The sequence below is a fragment of the Anabrus simplex genome, chromosome 12 (genome assembly GCF_040414725.1).
Source record: "Anabrus simplex isolate iqAnaSimp1 chromosome 12, ASM4041472v1, whole genome shotgun sequence".
NCBI lineage: Eukaryota > Metazoa > Arthropoda > Insecta > Orthoptera > Tettigoniidae > Anabrus > Anabrus simplex.
The window spans coordinates 77842631-77862798 of NC_090276.1; the positions used below are offsets into that span (position 1 = coordinate 77842631).

Sequence of the window (20168 nt, forward strand, 5' to 3'; positions counted from 1 at the left end):
GAACTATTACCCTCAACATTAAATTGGCTAATACAAAGGTTGACTAGGAGAATAATGGACTTGGCCATGAAGGGCAAGAGAAGCAGAGGTTGAGGAAGTGCTTAGTTAATTCACAGAGGCCTGGAGAATAAAGCCAGAAAGACATAGTTTCTTATAATGAGGATTTATCAAGCTATACATTTTTTACTGACCCTGTACAGTTTTACCTCAGAGAGTCATTTCTGATAAAAGGTATGTAATAATGCATGCAGTATGAGATATTCTCACCAGATGACTTTACATTTAGAATAATACAAATTGTAAAGTGTCATTCTATTTTCTTGTTATAAACATTAGTCACCTAACAGGCAACTGAGAGGTGTCTAATGATTCTTCTTGAGCTGTATCTTTCCAGCCCTATAACCCTCTTGCAAAATCACAAAACAAGATTTTTTCACAGAGAATTCTTCTTTTCTAAAGCAAAACCGTCACCAGTGGAATATCATGTTCTACATTTCCTCTGCCATTGGTCTTGGGACGTACGTCCTCTACCTGCTGCTGTGCACTGACAAGGAGCAACCTTGGAACACTCCACAGGAAGGTAAATATCCTTATATATAATTCCATAAGGAACCCACAAATATGGGAGGTGCTGATTCTTCAGATCATAATCGCACAAATCATTGTTCCTCTAAGGGTGGTGTGCACCTACTAAGACTAAGTTCTACTTCCGTAGTAAAATACTCTTGAAGTCAGCGTTCGGCGACTTCCATACGACAGTAAATTACTTCCAAAGTATTTTAGACTAAATTACTACAAGAGTAAAATGTTGAAGAGCACCATCTTGTAGTACATTACTAAAGAAGTAAACAACGCAAAAATATAGGTTAGAATTTACTCTCATGGCGTGCATGGAGTAAGATAGGTTTAGACTTGTTGACTAATGATAATATCATGTCATATACGAGAGGAAGACATTTCAAACGTGTTTATTTAGATTATATTGACGATCGTGATGCAGAAAACAACGGGAAATGTAATAGTGCATACAGTGCATGAAAGGCGAGAGCAGTATGATGTGTACACGGAGAGAGTTTAAGGAACGTTTGGTCTTAGGAAAGAACCCTTTACTTTCCTTCTAAATCTACTTGGAGATCACTTACAGCTGAATTCCTGTTTTAATTTTGTTGTATCTCCCAAATTTGAATTGTTGTTGCCCTACGAGTGTTTCGTACCAGAATATTTCAGTTAGTTGCCGGTGATCTAATTAACGTTTACCACAGGACTGTCGGCCATACTTTCATCGCATGGTTAAAACACTAGTGAGGTTAAGAGGGAGGTACGCCTGCAAATGATGATGACTGTTCGGAAAATAAATGGAAATTCTTCACATTGGCAGGTTCCTACACATCGTGGATGCAATTGACTGCACGCATATTCCAACTCCCCCCCTCGCGGTGACAACAGTGAACTTTCCAGAAATCGGAAGGGGTATTTTTATATATATTTTACAATTTGCTTAACGTCGCACTGACACAGATAAGTCTTATGGCGATGATAGGGTAGGAATGGCCTAGGAGTAGGAAGGAAGTGGCCTTAATTAATGTACAGACTCAGCATCTGCCTGGTGTGAAAATGGGAAACAATTTCACTGTGGATGTAGGCAATCTGTATGAAGAAAATACTGTCAGTTTTAATTTTTCCTGTGTGTCCATTACTTTTGATTTTCTTTAGGCTTTACTTTTGAGTCCTTCTGTGGAATTTTAACTTGTTTTTCACTGTGTTTTCTGTCACTCGAAGCATTGAATTCTTCTGTCACGGCTTTCCATGAATTTCTTTTCTTATCCAGAATCTTTATGTTGTATTTCTTACACTCGAGAGGCCTATTATTTGCATAGATCATTATCTTTACTAGCCTAACAAGCATTTATCTTTTTCACTTATGTTTTTCCCCCATTTCCTAGCACACATAACCTTATCTACTTAGATTTATTTAAAGAAAACACCCAAACACTACACTCCACCAGTAACGAACGCTACTTCTATAGTAGTAATTAAAAGAATACATTGTACTTAAACTCTGCGATGTTACTTCCGGAGTAAATAACTGCCGTAGCAATTTACTTCTGTAGCATGGACTTCTTCAGTAAATGCTACTTCCAGAGTAATTTACTCTAAGATGGTGCACGCCACCCTAAGTATCGTGTTACAATTGTGCAATAACCAATGAACAGATTTTCAATGTTGTCTAACCCGGTGTTGGTTCACAGCCTACCCCTGTCCACTCAAGGCTTGAAGTCCCCATCCAATGAAAGAATCACCATCAGTGGCATCATATAAGCACTGCAGAGTGGTTTGACATAGAAGCCAGGCTTTTAGCAGTGATTATTGTCATCTCTCTTACCCTACCGATCAACATTCTGATGAGAGCATTTTTGTTTTCCACGAATAGGACTCAAACCGGTTAACCACAGTGTCAGACCACACAGACTTGTTGCTTTAACGATCATGCTCGCCAGGTGAACTAAATTCAAAAATTATTTTTAAAACTCAAGTACTGAGTTAAAGTTCCTTGTAATTTTCAGTTCAACGGTTAGGCAGAGGCCTCGACGTTGTATAGCGAGATAGTTGGCAGGCTCAAATCAGGGCAGCTGCTTTGGAGCTTCCAGCATATTCAAAAGGAGTTAGCTTGCATCTACATTACTGTCATGCGATGTTACGAATTAGGAGTGTACAGGGAAAAAAACTTGCTTCAATATTTGTAGAGGACAAGCAATGACGTAGTAAGGTTCATTGACAGTCTGGGACCAATGAGAGGTCAGTGGAAGGAATAAGAAGAACAATGATGACAGTGTATTCTTTCTACTTCCTCAAACCACAGCTTAGAATGAAACAATCATCGTGAATAACCCCACTCGGTATCAGCGCTGGAATGAAGACCGAGTGAGTGCGCCAGGTATTTATACCACCACAGAAAGTTTGAGAAAGAAGCACACAAAACATCGAGAAGCATCAGACAGTGACGCAGCAGGTGAGCTGTCCAGCAGGAAGGACGCAAGGCGAGACAGCAGCAAGAGTACAACGCCGGTTAGATGAGTGTTAATAGCAGCGAGTAGAGAAAGACAAGTGGAGTTCATGTTGACAGCAGCCGTAATTAGGTGAGTGACCGTTACAGCGAGGACGAGTGACAAAATGCGGCATGATTTTCATAGTGAATCTGTGTGTCCAAATTTCATGCACATACATAAAACATTATATTGTTATAGAACAATGCAACCACCCAAACTGCTTTCTTCACTTTACTCAAGACTAAGTCTTCAAATTGGTTTTCTTACCTTGAAATATGTATATATTCCTCAATAAACTGGGGCTAATCTGTGTATAAACCTGCGGCCACTGAATTAGATGGGTGAGAAAAACTGCATTGTTGTCAGATATGGGAACGGCAAAGCGACAGATGGTCGAGAGTCGCTTACAATTAAGCACAGACTGGCAGCGCTAACTGTGCAGTGCTGTCCAGAGAAAGACAGTCTGCGCCAGGTCCATGTAGCCTATTCTTTAAAGTAGATAGTTCTCTTTTCTATACTACACAGTCCGATATATAGTATTCAATTACTTAAAGTTATATTGTGAACCATATACAAATTAAAATATTTTAATAAAACTGATACTGATTAATGCGTAATCCAAAAGTACTTACGGTGACCCGTGTCCTGCACTGGCGCGCGTGACCCGAACGACATCTAGTATATGGCCACTTTTTGGGCTATTTTCCAGGAAAACTAAAAGATGCATAGATACATGATCCAGGTAAAAAAAGTTAGACAATTTTCTACATTTTTTCGCAGACAACATTTTATTGGCCTAAGAAATAGAAACGTGGACGCTTACTGAAAATTTCAATACAGAATTTTACAGATTTAAATTTACTTGTTCAAGTTTTTCATCTTAATAACTATTTTAATTGGTTTATGTGGAAAATAATTATACCGCTGAAATCAGCCGTCTTTCTTGAAGGTTGAGGTACAATTTCTTTTGCAGCATTTTAGGAGGTAACATCAAGAGTGTGGGAGAGAACAAACTGCCTCACGCTCCAAAATAATGTATTGAATTAGGCTTTTGTTTGCCAGTTGCTACATAACCTTGGCAACAGTGTAATTTGATGGCTGCGACTATAGGGTGTCAATGAAGGTATCCACAGGTGCATATTCTCAGCTGCTGCTAACTGAGGCCCTCCTTTCGACATCTACAGCATGAGGTCCGATGGCATTGCAGTTGGTATTAACAATCTATAAAACGCTCATGTCACACTGATAATAGACAAAGGCAAACAGAGACTAGAAGACTGGGGGAGAGTGCATGGACTTGAAATTAACATTCAAAGACCCAAGTCAGTCGTCATTAACACTGGTGAGTTTGAATCTGAAATCTCCACATGCATCGGAGTGGTGGCAAACTTTACAGCAATGCTAACTCGCATCTGCAAGAATACAACCATCACAGTGAAGACTCTCATCGCTGTAAGAATGACCACTATTTTATTAAACAGGTAGGAACAAAGGCAGGAGGGTATTTGGAACAAGGAGATAAAAACTAAGTTACCGAGCTCGATAGCTGCAGTCGCTTAAGTGTGGCCGGTATCCAGTAATCGGGAGATGGTGGGTTCGAACCCCACTGTTGGCAGCCCCGAAGATGGTTTTCCGTGGTTTCCCATTTTCACACCAGACAAATGCTGGGGCTGTACCTTAATTAAGGCCATGGCCGCTTTCTATCTGTGTCAGTGCAACGTAAAGCAAATAGCAAAAAAAAAAAGCTAAGTTAGGAATGAACTCTATGGATGAAGTCGTACGCTTAAATCAGCTTTGGTGGTGGGTTACCTAGCAGAATAATGGACTTGGTCATGGAGAGTAAGAGAAGTAGATGGAGATCAAGACGATAATGGCTGGAGGACTGAGTTTGTAATGGCCACAGAGCTAGTTACAAACAGAAAATCGTCGAGGTGTTTAGTAAATTCACAGAGGCGTGCAGACTGAACACTGACAGGCATAACTATCTATACCATTATGTATGCAGGCGGCTAATGCGAATGCCATGAACAGCACACATCATGATGTCACCACCTCTATGTACAGTTAGAACATGATAAAGGGGACTAATGTCTTAACAAGCAACTTATAGAAGAGGCCAATAGTTTCACAGTTAGTTTTGTGGAAGCGCGCAGTGTTTTGCATATCCAGTGCCAAGATACCTGTCTGAGAGTTACAGGAGACCTGTAGTTAAATAATCATAATGTCCCCAGACTCCCCAACCAAACAAATTGCATATCATCCTGGTCTCCATAAAATCAATCACATTTGTACCCTTTGGAGTCCAATTATATACCCACTCACATCCCTTGCAGGTTTAAATTAAAATCAGTTGAATTTGGGAAAAAAATACACTGATATTTATTTTCTACAATTAACACTTTGAATGTAAATCTGTAAAAGAAAAATGTTATATTGCCAATCAGTAAACAACACTCATAATGACATATTCTCACCATATGGTACTTTCCAGAAGCACTTGCTGGGATGGAGTCCTACGTTCCTTGGACAGCTTTCACAGAAAAATTACTTCTGCTTTGAACCACACCAACATCCAGCCCCTTCTAGCTCCTTCCTCTGCCATCTACACTATCTTCCTGTCCCCATTCTCACCATATTTGATCAAACTGTTTCACAGTTCTATTACATGAGTTATTTTTCATGTTTGTTTGGTGACATAAAAAGTTCAACTTGCATTCAGTGTCTTAGATTTGCCAACATTTCTTAACTGGATCTAATTCCTTAACATTTGTGATGTGGTTTGCCATAATAGAATTAATCCTCCTAAATAGTACTAACTTGCTGATAGAAGGTTAACATTGTGTTTGTCATGCTCCACATGTTCTGTTCTAAATCTAATGATTTTCTGTTACAGATGTCAAATCTACGGAGAATGAAGAAAAAGGAACAATTGGAAACATTTCATACATTAACGAAGCTTACGAGAGGGATATTGCTATTACACCAAGAAAATGGGAAAGGAAGATATCAGCAGAGATCTTCTGATTAGTGGCTCCTCCTGCAACGTCGAGTCAAACCCTCTTGTGCTGCATATTAAGTCATTGAGTTATTCAGCAGTGTTTAGCACATGCTGGTGTCTGTTCATGTCCTAAGACATTTTGGCATAAATGACCAATGACTTTGTTGTGGCAGGTCAAAGTCTGGAACAATTCAGTATTTACAAACATCACTGAGGGAACGTGGCAATCATTGTCCTTGGAGCTGCTGCTTAATGGTATGCAGGTCATTTGAACCCTTAATGTCGCGTGATACTCTCCATATCTCTTGCTTAGCTCCCTCTGTGGGTCACTGGTAGTGTCTGTCTACGGATTCCAAGATTACAGGCGGCAAAGGTGGATGGATTTTTGAAGGGCAACAAAGTTCCATTTGGCACTTCATGTCGTATGATGTTGGCCTGTAAAAGATCTCTGGTGAAACATTTGGTGTTCCACCAACAAAATTAAAACAGCCATCTAGCAGAGTAACACGGAATGCATGCAGGCAGCCTAAATGGCATCAAATTAAAATACTGTACAGTAGCTGAGGCCATGAAATACCAGCATTTAAACTCATTCACATGGAAAATATAACATAATCACAGAAACTTACAAACAGTTTAAGTGTAGTCATAGACTAAACATACAGGCTTGTAAGCTCCAATCGTCTGCTGCAACATAATCGAGCACCAATCAAAACGCAGTACTCTTCAATTAATGAATTTTAAATCAACTATTCATTTGTCATTGGTTAATACCTGTGTTTCTGTTTTCCATGTGAATGGTTCAATCACGCTAATGTAAGTTTGATATTAAAAGTTTCATTGTGAATACCCATTAGTTTTTGAGATTCTAGTTCTAGCTCCCGTCTTTTATATGTCTATGTGATCATAATCTTCCTTGTTTTAGTCTTGTGGTGTATTTGTAGTCAATTTACAGTCAGAAAAACTGCTACGTTGATGCACCTTCGCAGACTACCAAAACATGTGACTGAGAATTATCTAAAATCTCTCTTCATGCTACATTAACTCCTATGGTATGGCAGTGTCAACATTTCCACACTAGCCAGTATGATAGCAAGCTCCATGCTATAGTAACTAAGTTGACAGGATGTGCCCAGACAATGGCGTGTACCGAGAATTTCAGGGAACATATCAGTATCACCCAAGTTAAGTCGGGCGTTATTGTATTGGCCCAAATATAAGACTATCTTTTTATGTTAAAATGTACTTATCGCCTAACATTATAAAGACTCGTATTAGTGAAGTCTGTTTGCATCATTCCTCAGAAGTACCGACTTCTGCAGTAGTAGTTCACCATGTGTGTTGCAGATGAGCTCAAGGTCACAAAATCAACCGAAATTTCTCGAGCTTTCACAACCTTTTCTAATTTGTGGCTTGTGATTTCTTGTTGCTTGGATTGGCATCATTCCGTTTTGGTTACTATTCCAGTCGTGGCAAAGAGAGTCTTCAACCAAATACTGACTGCAAAAAAAATTATTAGTTGTTCCGAGTGCAACATCAACGGCAGAAATATGAGGAAATATTTAAGAATTCTGGCACATTACAAAAAGTATTTAGAGAATCAAAGACAGGATTTATAGGCAAGATTTGTGCAGGAAAACAATAAGTCGTGAAGTTGTTACAGCAAATGCACTGGAGTTGGCAAGGATTTAAAAGTTCTGGTAACTGAATTTAAGACAATCCTGGGGTGTGGTAAACAAATGATGCAGTACCTAGCAACAGATTACATTAATAAATTTTTTATCAGAATAACACTTTTGTTCCTAGATTTACTTTAGGACTTATTAAATTAGTTATAGAAGAGCTTGAACATGTTGTAATCACATTCAATATTTAATTTTTCTCATAAATATCTTCATGGTAGTCTTATATTTGGCCCAATATGGTAAAACCCACACCCCAAAGAATACGCGTGTTACAACTGGCAATCAAGTGCTCGAAAATGTTGAAGAGGACATAACTAGGGAGGGACAACCAGCTCTTGGTAGGCTTGGCCCCTTCAAGACAAAAGTCATTCTACCGGTCACGACACAGAGAACCACACAAACCGCTACCGAGTCTGCCAGAGAGCGATGGAGTTCTCTATGGAACAAGTGGAGGGCTCAGGGCTCTGACAGAGTGAAGGGGTGACATCCAACTGTATTCTCAGCAGAGGTCGATATGGTTAGCTGTGGAAACTGACAGACTAGGAAAGAAAAAGAATACTGCCAATTATGGATCATTGCTGATAGATCCTGTGGAATGGAGACAATTCCTGAGTGGCCCACCCTCTTTGCTCCAGCTGGTATTGAGCTTCCAAGGAGAACACTCACCAGGATATGACTGTAGAGCAGAGTTCCAGACCACACATGAAAAGACCTTGTGGGTACAGTGGCTGAAAGACTTTGACATGCAAATCTAGATCAGTGTTCTCTCTATATTCATTGGTTATTACTAGACCTGGGATTTTAAGGCAAATGCCTACTTCGTTCCTTACGAAATAACATGATTTTTTTTAAATATGTTGACGTTTCATGATGAATACCTTACATTAACAGAGTTTTATAGTGCCCTAAAATGCCTATTTGGACCTTTAGAGCCTATTTTACTATTTTAGTGCCTAAAAATGCCTATTTTCTACATTTAAAATAAAATTCAACTTCTATAATTTTTACAATCACACAATGGACATCCTGGAACAAGCAGAACAGGAGAGGGTGGGTTTTTCACAGAAATGTGCTCTTCCCAGACAACTGTCACCAAAGGAATTCTGAGTGGAGGTGGAGGATTAGCTCAGAAGAACAACGAGCAGGTAGTAAAGGACGTACTGTGTCGAGTGACGGGGTGAGGGGGGGGGGGGGGTAGTTTATCTAGGAAGAACAAGGAGCAGGTAGTAAGAAGGGACATTCTGTGTCAAGTCTCCAGTGAAAGAACATTTGTTTAAGTGAATATAGTTCATCATGCCTAAAACAAAATCATCTAAGAGTGCACTTATACAACAATGGCTTGTACAATTTCCAGGGATGACTTTTGATGGCAAGATTATTTTCTGCCAGTACTGCAATAAACAGGTATGTGCACATATCGTAAATTTCATATTAATCTAAAACTAAGGTTTTGATATTGGCTCCTCTAATTAATTGTAGAGACCTAGTCCAGACGACCTGGGTTCGATTTCTAGTATCGGCAGCAATTTAGAAATCTATGAGGTCTGGAACGGTGTTGACCCAGCATCGTGAGGACAATTGAGAAGCTACAGTGGGCAGGGGTCACGGAGGCAAGGCAATACGGCTGAGGACTGTATCGTGCTGACCACACTCCACCCATTATCTGCAGGCCATGAGCTGGGCAGCAACCGTTATTGAAAGCCAAGGCCCTTCGGGGACTGTAGTGTTCTTGTTCTTAATTAACTTTAGAGTAATAATGGCTTAATTTAAATAGTACAAAATTACAAATTTTATTCAATAGCTCACCTTTTCTATTTCTCATCTTAGTCTCTAATTGACATCACTTTATTGTGTTTTAGATTTCACATGAGAAAAAATGCCACCTTCAGCAGCATGCAGATACTGCCAGTCACAAAGCAAAAGCAGCCATGAAAAGTAACATTAGACAGACTCTGCTCACACAAACTATATCTCCTACAACCCATAATGGTTTCTATGCTGATATGTGTAGAGCCCTAGTTGCAGCAAATATCCCCTGGAGTGCTGTGCATAATCCGGTTTTCAGAGATTTTTTATAGAAATACACCAAGCAGCACATCCCATCAGCATCTACATTAAAGAAGAACTACTTAGATATTTGTTACAATGAGGTCATTTTGTCAATCAGGAAGGATATTGGGGAGTCTTGCATATGGTTGTGTGTGGACGAAACCACCGACTCTGTGGGCAGGTACATTGCTAACCTTATAGTAGGAAAACTGGAACCCAATCAGGCATCTACTGCTCACCTTCTTTGCTCTAAACAGCTTGAGAAAGTCAATAGTCAAAGCATTGCATACTTCATCAACAAGGGGTTGCAATTGTTGTATCCTGGGAGTGTTGATGATTCTAAAGTCCTTCTCCTTGTCTCCGATGCTGCTTCCTACATGATTGCCACTGCACCTCTCCTCAAAACTTTCTATCCTTCTTTAATTCATGTTACTTGCATGGCCCATGCCTTGCATAGACTCGCAGAAACAGTTAGGGCCGAGTTTCCTGCAGTAAATACTCTCATTTCAACAATGAAGAAAGTGTTCTGTAAGGCTCCATCAAGAATAGCCATCTTTCGAGAGAAACTCCCCTCTATTCCCCTTCCACCAAAGCCAATCATCACCCGTTGGGGCTCCTGGATGGAAGCTGCCCTGTATTATGCAGAACATCTTGAGGAAATCAAGACTGTGATAGACAATTTGCCTTTAACGGACAACTCTGCATATGTGTCGTCTGTCAAAGAGCTGTTAAATGATTGTTCCAGTGTTCAGAGAGACATTGCGTATATTCAGGCAAATTTTTCATTTCTTCCAGTCACCATTACAAAAATGGAGGAAAAAGGAAACAGTCTCAAACAGCAATTTTCTGTAATTGAGGAAGCTGAGAATAACATACAAAGTGCTAGGGGCAAGGTAGGGGACAAAATAAGAGACAAGTGGTCTAGTGTACTGCAGAAGAACTCAGGTTATTCAGTGCTGAAAAGGGTACATCAGGTAATGGATGGGGAAAAGGTAGACTTACCAAGTGAAATTGAATTGAAAAATGTAGATAAATTTTCCTATGCCCCTCTAATATCTGTGAGTGTGGAGCGCACTTTTTCTGCTTTCAAAATGATTTTAACAGACAAAAGACACAGCCTGGCTGTGGAAAATTTGGAGAAGATTATTGTTATGTACTGTAAAGCAAACTACGAATGAAAGTACTGTAGGAATGTTCCTCACAAATAATAAACACATACTCCATTCGCGTTTATGCCGTTATTGGATGCCTACAGTGCTGTAATTGTGTACAGTGATTTTAGTATTAAGGTTTTAGATCAGTACTGATAATGGTATATCATATAATCCATAACTTTTTTTGTCACATTACTTTTTATATTGTTTTTGATAAATGTCTTTTTTTATTATATCTTAATTTTGCAGTTATTTCGGTTAAGAATAGGGATACCACGTTAGTTAAAGTAAAAAATTATCACGTTACAGTTTAAGTGTATATTGTAATATTTTAAACTCTATTTCCTGCCTATCCACACATTTTTAAAACATATTTTAAATGCCTGTTTTCTCTTTTAAAAGCCTATTTACTTGTTTTAAAAGCCTATTTTAGGCGCCTAAAACTATTTTTTTTAGAGCCTACAATCCCAGGTATAGTTATTACACATAATAAATGTCATTGTGATTCTGTATTGACATTTACTATAATATAATTATTGTAATTTATTTGTCCACCTGGTCATTATTATACGTTACAAATAAAAAATTGAAACACTCGTTACAAATTGTTCATGTAAGACAACATGTTTCGGTCAATCAATCAATCAATCAATCAATCAATCAATCAATCAATCAATCATTCAATCAATCAATCACTACTGATCCGCATTTAGGGCAGTCACCCAGATGGCAGATCCCCTATGTTGTTTTCCTAGTCTTTTCTTAAATGATTTTAAAGAAATTGGAAATTTATTGAACATCTGGGAAGTTATTCCAATCCCTAATGCCCCTTCCTATAAATGAATATTTTCCCAAATTTGTCCTCTTGAATTCCAACTTTATCTTCATATTGTGAACTTTCCTACTTTTAAAACACCACTCAAACTTATTCGTCTACTAATGTCATTCCTCGCCATCTCTCCCCTGACAGCTCAGAACATACCACTAAGTCACACAGCTCGTCTTCTTTCTCCCAAGTCTTCCCAGCCCAAACTTTGCAACATTTTTATAATGCTACTGTTTTGTTGGAAATCAACCAGAACAAAACGAGCTACTTTTCTTTGGATTTCTTCCAGTTCTTGAATCAAGTAGTCCTGGTGAGGGTCCCATACACTGGAACCATACTCTAGTTGGGGTCTTACCAGAGACTTATATGCCCTCTCCTTTACATCCTTACTACAACCCCTAAATACCCTCATAACCATGTGACCGAGCTCGATAGCTGCAGTCGCTTAAGTGTGGCCAGTATCCAGTATTCGGGAGATAGTGGGTTCGAACCCCACTGTCGGCAGCCCTGAAGATGGTTTTCTGTGGTTTCCCATTTTCACACCAGGCAAATGCTGGGGCTGTACCTTAATTAGGGTCACGGCCGCTTCCTTCCCAATCCTAGCCCATTCCTGTCCCATCGTCGCCATAACAGCTGTCTGTGTCAGTGCGACGTAAAGCCAATAGCATAACCATGTGCAGAGATCAGTACCCTTTATTTACAATTCCATTTATGTGATTACCCCAAATGAAGATCTTTCCTTATATTAACACCTAGATATTAAATGATCCCCATAAAGATGTTTCACCCCATCAACGCAGTAATTAAAACTGAGAGGAATTCTCCTATTTGTGAAACTCACAACCTGACTTTTAACCCCGTTTATCGTCATACAATTGCCTATGTCCATCTCAAATTATCAATGTCATTTTGCAGTTGCTCACAGTCTTGTAACTTATTTATTACTCTACACATAATAACATCATCCGCAAAAAGCCTTATCTCTGATTCCACTTCTTCACTCATATCATTTATATGTATAATATAAGAAAACATAAAAGTCCAATAATACTGCCTTGAGGAATTCCCTCTTTAACTATTATAGGGTCAGATAAAGCTTCACATACTCTAATTCTGTGAGTTCTATTTTCTAGAAACATAGCCACCCATTCAGTCACTCTTTTGTCAAGCCCTTTTGCACTCATTTTTACCAGTAGTCTCCTATGGTCCACCCTATCAAATGCCTTATACAGGTCAATTGTGATACAGTCCAATTGACCGCCTGAATCCAAGATACCTGCTATATCTTGCTGGAATCCTACAAGTTGAGCTTCAGTTGAATAACCCTTCCTAAACCCGAAATGCCTTCTATCGAACCAGTTATTAATTTCGCAAACTTGTCTAATATAATCAGAAATAATGTTTTCCCAAAGCTTACATTCAATGCATGTCCATTGGATTATCCTCAGCTACACAAGTTACAGAATTATATACGGTACTTGAATTCAATAGAAGATAAAATTCGTGTCCCATTCAATGATTTGTTAAAAAGTTTATTCAATGTAGTAAACATATGTTAACATGTTCTGTATAAAACTTCTTGAAAGTCATTTGGGGAACATTATAAGAATAATAGATAGGCTACATCTTAAAAGTGATGGACTTTTAAAAATCTTCTTTGAGGAAGAGCTTGATCTAGATACAAAAATGTTGCATGAAGATAACATGGAGACAGTGAAAGATTTATTATTTTAAGTAAATTTGAAGGAAGTTTCCCATTAGCCTCTAACTACTATATGCTGCCTGCCAGTAGATCCAACACTGGCTATTGGCTGCTCGTTAGATGTCCACAATAAAAATACCACCTAATGTCAAGTTACCTGTGGCATGTAACTGTGCTATTTTCAACTATGTGAAAAGTAATCTGAAATGAAAGTCTTAATGTATCTTGTCAAGAATAAATCATACACAAGGTGAACAGTTGCACCATCCCCTAGCTGGATGCGACATTTTACTGAGAAAAAAAACACGCATCTTACTCAAATAATACCTGTGCAATGGAAATACCTACAGTGAAGCATCCACAATCAAGTGTCCCTCTTCAAACTCAGTGTCTTCTGCTTATTCCCTACAACAAAATGATGAAGATCAGTCACTTCATTGAATAAAGGTATTTTCAAATAAACACTTAAAATAAATCCAGCATAACTTCGTCAGCTGCCAACACACATTGCTGTCGTAAATGACCACTTCCTGAAAATTCAGCTGAAGTACTCCAGTGTCTCGAAGTTTTTGAAGCACCATAACAAAAGTCCAATGGGAGCCTTTGACTTGGAAATCCTTCTCAGTAAAGCCTCATCATATGAGAAGCCTTCCATTTAAAATGTTTATTGTTTATGTACCTAACCTTAAGTAGTCTAAAGGCGACATTGCAGGCATGGGAAAACGTTTCACAAAACTAATTCAAAAGAAATATATTAGAACGAATGTAGTTATAGTCTCACAGTCCAGTTTTGACACATCGGCTGTTTCCACTTTTTATATGACTCCTTTATCTTCCTCCTCATTTTTGGCAGATGGATAGCACCGTTTCCTCTTCCACATGGGGCATGCTTTTCAATATCAATATTTTTGTTCAGTTCTTCATTTTCTAGAATGGTCAGTATGCTGTCATCCTCGAGTGGAGTACTTTGCCTTGAATTTCCATTCATATTCATGAAGCTTCATGGACTTGACAGGTCACAAAACCTCAGAAGTTCATATTTACAGCAATAAAACAAAATCAATGTATGAACAGAATAAGATACATGCTTGGTGTGGTACAGTTTAAAATGACCATCTCATGCTATCAAGAACCCTGTGTGAGAGAAAGCGAACGGGTAAGCAGCTACTAGAAACTTGTATAAAATGTCTTTCATTATTGACATGCTCTAGGTATCTTACAGTAAAACATTAAGTTATTATGTAAAGACACATGTTTTCATTACAAAAACATATTCCTATTTCCTCATTTCATTTCAGAAATTGAGACGAAGCTCCCTTCCCAAAAATTGACCAGCAATCAGCTTCAAAGTTCCGCATTAGACTCAATTTAGGGCACCTTAAGCAAGCTCATAATAAACAATAAATACCTGGAAGGAGGGAAAGAAAAAACATTCAACAACATTTTGAACAGTGTCATGAAGCCAATCATTTTTAAAACCTTTTAACCGGAAGACAAACAGACATTTTTAATGTAACAAACTGAAACTTTTAACAACTATTCCAATGAATAGATATAGTTTTTAAGCTGACCAACTATGTAATCATCCAGTATCATTTCATTAACCCATTAACCCCACATTGTTTTAACATCATTTTAATTTAATTTGTATTCTAGTAGTCTTTAAGAGAATCAATGTACTTGCAAATAACGCGTTCAGAAACTTAGCGATTCACCTAAGCTTAACAACAGCTGAAGATGTTCCCAAGTGAGAATGAAACATGTACTGTTTACAAATAAATATTTGCTAACAAGCAAATAAAAAGTATCACAAAGGTGGAAGATTTTCAATTATTGTAACACTTCACACTTGGCGGTAACATCCAACAGGAGCTCCGTTCTCAATGGCTGCCAAGCCAAGACTGAGAGCCTCAGTGCGGCGTGCGCATGTTTATATGCGAGCGCGGGAAACACTCTTCACAATATTGTGACCAACAACCACACGAACAGAATTCTGTATTTATAAAAAAAAAAAATAGGAGACCTTATTTTTGGGATTACCTTGTATTTCGTTCCAGTTCATTTCAAGACTGCTTGTAACTAATGGGGTTGTTATATGGAAGAGCCTCATTGCAACGTCAGTTCACTCTGATGGCTGCCACTGTTCTCTCCTGTATGTATTCTCTGGATCAGGATTGATAGTCCAAGGTATTTTAATTGCTTATCTTTCAGCATCAGCCTGGTATTCGTTGGTATCCTTGCATTTTTTTTCTGAAAACCACCTGGACTGTGTTGGCATCGTCTATTAGACTGCATCGGAAGGCAGTCTGAAGCTCGTTTTGCTGTGGCAGTTAAATCTTCTTTGATAGAGATTGAGGTCGAGTTCACAGGAATGTCGAAAAATTAAACACCTGCACAGTGGTGTTTAAAAATGGTGGAATTTAAAAAACAAAAGTTTTTTCTGGTAGAGGTCACAGTCAAGTATTTTTTCATACAGAAAATCTGAAATTAATTTTTTGCTTGAAAATGATGAAATTTCACTGTAGTCGACCCTGAATTGTCCTGTTGATGTAAACAATAAATCTTACGTCCAAAGTAAGTTCTGTCAACATTTTCTCCCCTAACGTTTGCACCATGGGGTTTGTTTTGTTTGTTGTATTGGTCACGGGCCAGTTATTCCATTCCATATATTGTCACTGACAACACATACGTTACTTCAACACTGAGATGTGCTTCAGCAGCCTGCACACTGACCGACAGTAGGCTCCAACGACTGAAATACGGTCCCTGAGAAGCATTGCTGGAAAAACTGGAGGAGACAGGGTGGGCCATGATGTTATAAGACAGAGATTGCAGGACAGGAATTGAGGGAAGATGGACTGGTTAGAGCACATATTAAGAATGACTGAAGAAAGAACGAATGCTGGCAGGGAAGAGGACTATGGGTTGGTTCAGACCAAGAATGATACCCCAAGAGAGTGCGCTAAGGACAGAGACGAACGTGTTAGGGACGCAACGGCTACTCTAGATGTACTTAATAATATTGACCCACAGATAAAATTTACTTTGGAATCAGAAAGTAATAAATCAATTAATATTCTAGACTTAAAAATCAACAGATGGGATTCCTCTTTTGCTTATAGTATTTTTAGAAAGCCTACACAAACTGCAGTTACTATTAGACAAGACTCAGAGTACCCACAGAGTCAAAAAACCTCTACGTACAATAGTTTAGTAGAACGGGCTTTTAGGATCCCCATGACAAGAGCTAATTTGAATAAAGAACTTAACATAATCCGTTCAATGGCTAAGGCTAATGGTTTTAGTGAATGCCTTATTGAATGTATCAACAAGTTCAGGTACCGTTTACAAACCACATTGCTCAAAGACAAACCTAATCAAAAGGTGTTCGCAATATTTCCTTATAATAAGAATATATATAAGTTTACTAATATTTTCAAGAAGCATAATGTCAGGGTTTCGTTTCGTACCAATGATGATGATGATGATGATGATGATGATGATGATGATGATAATAATAATAATAATAATAATAATAATAATAATAATAATACAGTTGTATTGCATAATTCAGCCTTAGTCAATAGATCGAACCCATACTCCGATTCGGGTGTGTATAGATTTAAATGTAACGGCTGTGGGTGCACATATCTAGGTCAAACAGGACGAAACTTTAAAATTAGATATACAGAACATACTTGACTTACTTGACTTATTTCCTGTTGCTCCTCCTGGAGCATAGGGCTTCCGTGAAACACTTCCATCTGTTCCTTTGTTGGCTAACCTCTTCACTTCGTTCCAAGTTTTCCCCACTGTTAGACATTCCTCTTCGATCGTCTTTTTCCAGGTATTCTTCGGACATCCGCGCTTTCTAGCGCCTTGGAGTTTCCAGTCGAGCGCTGTCTTTTCAATGGCTCCAGCGGGCTTTCTTAAAGTATGTCCTATACAGAACATACAAATGCCATAAAATATAATAGGTTTTCCACGGTAGGCCAGCATATACATGATCTAAAGCATAAATTCACATCTATAGAACAGGACATTGAGGTCTTGGAGAACTTAGGAAAAGGAAGTTTGCTGGATGTTATGGAGGGTTGCTATATACACCTGGAACAGTATTTTAATCCAAACCTTAATTTAAACGAGATTTCAAAAAAAACGAAAAATCAAATATTCTATTTGATTTTCTTATTGCGTTTTTTAAAAACGTACATATCTCGGCACATAGGTCGGTGTTTCATATTATGCGTAATAGCTTTGCTAGTTGCTTCTTACGACGATGCCCTCCAGAGCTCCAACAGTTTGCCCTTTCTCAGTTGCTCCTCCTACTTTACCCTAATTTCCCTCTTCGGTCACGTCCAAGCTTGGGCACTTGATTAGTATCACAACACTGCTTGCTGTGCTTCATTGCGCTTCGCATTGACGGCAATCTTTTAAGGTGAGTCACGTAACAACAGTTACGTTATAAGACGTAATTTTATATCTTGCCTCTTCAGTGAAGTGATAGTAATTACATTCTATTATTACAGGTCTGCATTGAACTGGGAACGTTGTCCTTAATAACATCTCAAAGGACTTATGGCTCGTTTCCACCTCACTAGGATTGCTCCATTAAAGGAACACTGTAGAGTTTTTACTGATTCATTTCTTCTACGATTTTACGTCAAGTTTTAACAAGCATGATGAAATAAGCACAAAGTTACTTCAAGACTATTTCTTTTTAAGTTGTTGTTCTTTTAAATCCATGTTATTTCATAAGTGAGCAAACCGGTTTGCATATGATTTTATCAGTTTATGGCTTAAGACTCGCAAGTCTTGGACTTGTAGAAAATATAGTATAATTTTAACATAGTTTCAGTTTGTTAATATGGTTTTAAATTGTGAACAATTTGAAGTAGATAGACTTATATGATTGTCGATTTTTCCACAAACTTATATCAGCTGATGATGATGCAGAAGGGCATCGAAACTAGTTCTGATTGAAATATATGTTGTAATTACATCTAAGCAAGAATTTTTATGTATTGAATAAGGTGGACCCAAATTATAATAAATGTTGTAAGGACAGAGGGATTGAAGAGGAACAGTGGAAGGATAAGGTGGAGGCCATCAAAACACTATCCTCCCCAGAGAGAATCTGGTACAGGCAATGGATGATAATGGTATCGTCACTGGATGTACAAGAGTTCCGTAGATATTTTTTCTTCAAGTGAAATGGGATTTTATCGTTGCACGAAGTATCTATAACTTGCGTTCAATTTAACCACGTTGCTTTGATCCGCACTGAAACATCACTGCTGATTCCAAGCCCCCCCCCATGCTACAGATATGATCCCAGGTATCTGGACAAGTTAGCTTTCCACAGATTACACTTTAATTCAGATGGAACAATCAGCGGACTCAATTTCTGCAGTGTTAAGATGAAGCCCAAACTGCAAGAGGTAATCTGTCTATGGCTGTACTTGTCGCCAGAGCTCTTCTCTAGTTGTAACTAGCTCCTTGTTTAAGAAACTCAATTACTCCATATAGGAACAGCTTATTAGATGACAGAGAAATTTCAGTAAGAAATCATCAAAAAACACACACATAATCAAATACTGTTTCCGCTTTCATAAATTTGAACAACTGTACTGCATAAAACTAAAATAAATTCCAGATGTTGTGTCCTGCACTGATCATGAATTTCAGTTCGAAAATGACAAACATTTTCTCCAAGATTTGTATGTTAAAGCAATCTTTTTGCTGGTGAGGATGATTTTGTTGACAAGAGAAATGGAATTGGAAAGAGCAATTATGTTGCTAATATTTTATGAATGTAAATGTATTTCCTTTGAACTGTTCCTAATAGTAAAATCACAGCTGGACTATTTAAGACATAATGATAATATTACTTAAGTTTAATAAAAGCACTTCAAATCCAAAAACTGTAATATTCTTGCAACTATGAAACTGAAATACCTTGTATTTTAAAATGAATAGTTCATTATTGAAACTATAGCCTATCATAAATTTAAAAGGAAAGTTTCTACAAGAGTGCTTAATCTTTTATTAAAAAATCACACATCCTTAGGAAAAGCTATTTTTAAAGTTCCAAATATTTAAAAAAATGCCATTTCTTTTAGCAATTAAATCATTCTTTCAACGTCTTTTAGTTTTTCTCTTTCAATTTGCAACTTCTCTCTCTGGATCTTGAGATACCCACTGTAGTATTCCTTCCTGTCCTGTCTCATTCGCTCCAAAGTGAAACTCCTCAAAAGAAGCTTCCTCTTTTTTCGAGTCATGGCATCCAAACTCATTGAAGGTGCCGACACATTTTCCTCTGGAGTTTCTCCTGGTAAATTTTTAATAGATGTGGTAGGCGGTGTTGTTTCTGGAGTGTCAGGAGCCAACAAATCAGGATGAGGGTTTCTTTTATTTTTGAATATCTCATCCAGTTCTTCCTCATATTCAAAAGCTCTGCGTCCTCTGCCACTAGGGCTACTATTATCTTTATCTCTAACATTCTTGTAATTTCTTTCTAAAACTCTCAACTTATTTGCACACTGAGCAGGTGTAAAATGTTAGTTATGACTGTCATTAATCTGTAACAAATAATTTCCCACAATGTCTTCATGCTTCTCACCTCTTTGTTCCCAACTTTATACCTGTAGGTTTTGTACAGGTCAATCAATCAACATAAGAATGCTTTCATCACTCCAGTTGGGCGG

The 20168-nt window shown here is 38.1% G+C and overlaps 1 protein-coding gene across 1 annotated transcript in view; it reads left to right on the forward strand.

The window, feature by feature from the left end:
- Positions 1-6897, forward strand: part of LOC137502797 (putative inorganic phosphate cotransporter) — a 95324-nt gene extending 88427 nt beyond the window's left edge. The window contains exons 10-11 of the mRNA XM_068229773.1: positions 460-580; positions 5941-6897. Of these exons, the coding sequence (XP_068085874.1) occupies positions 460-580; positions 5941-6071 (252 nt within the window). The 3' untranslated portion in view covers positions 6072-6897. The remainder of the gene's footprint in view (positions 1-459; positions 581-5940) is intronic.
- The last annotated feature ends 13271 nt before the right edge of the window (positions 6898-20168 follow it).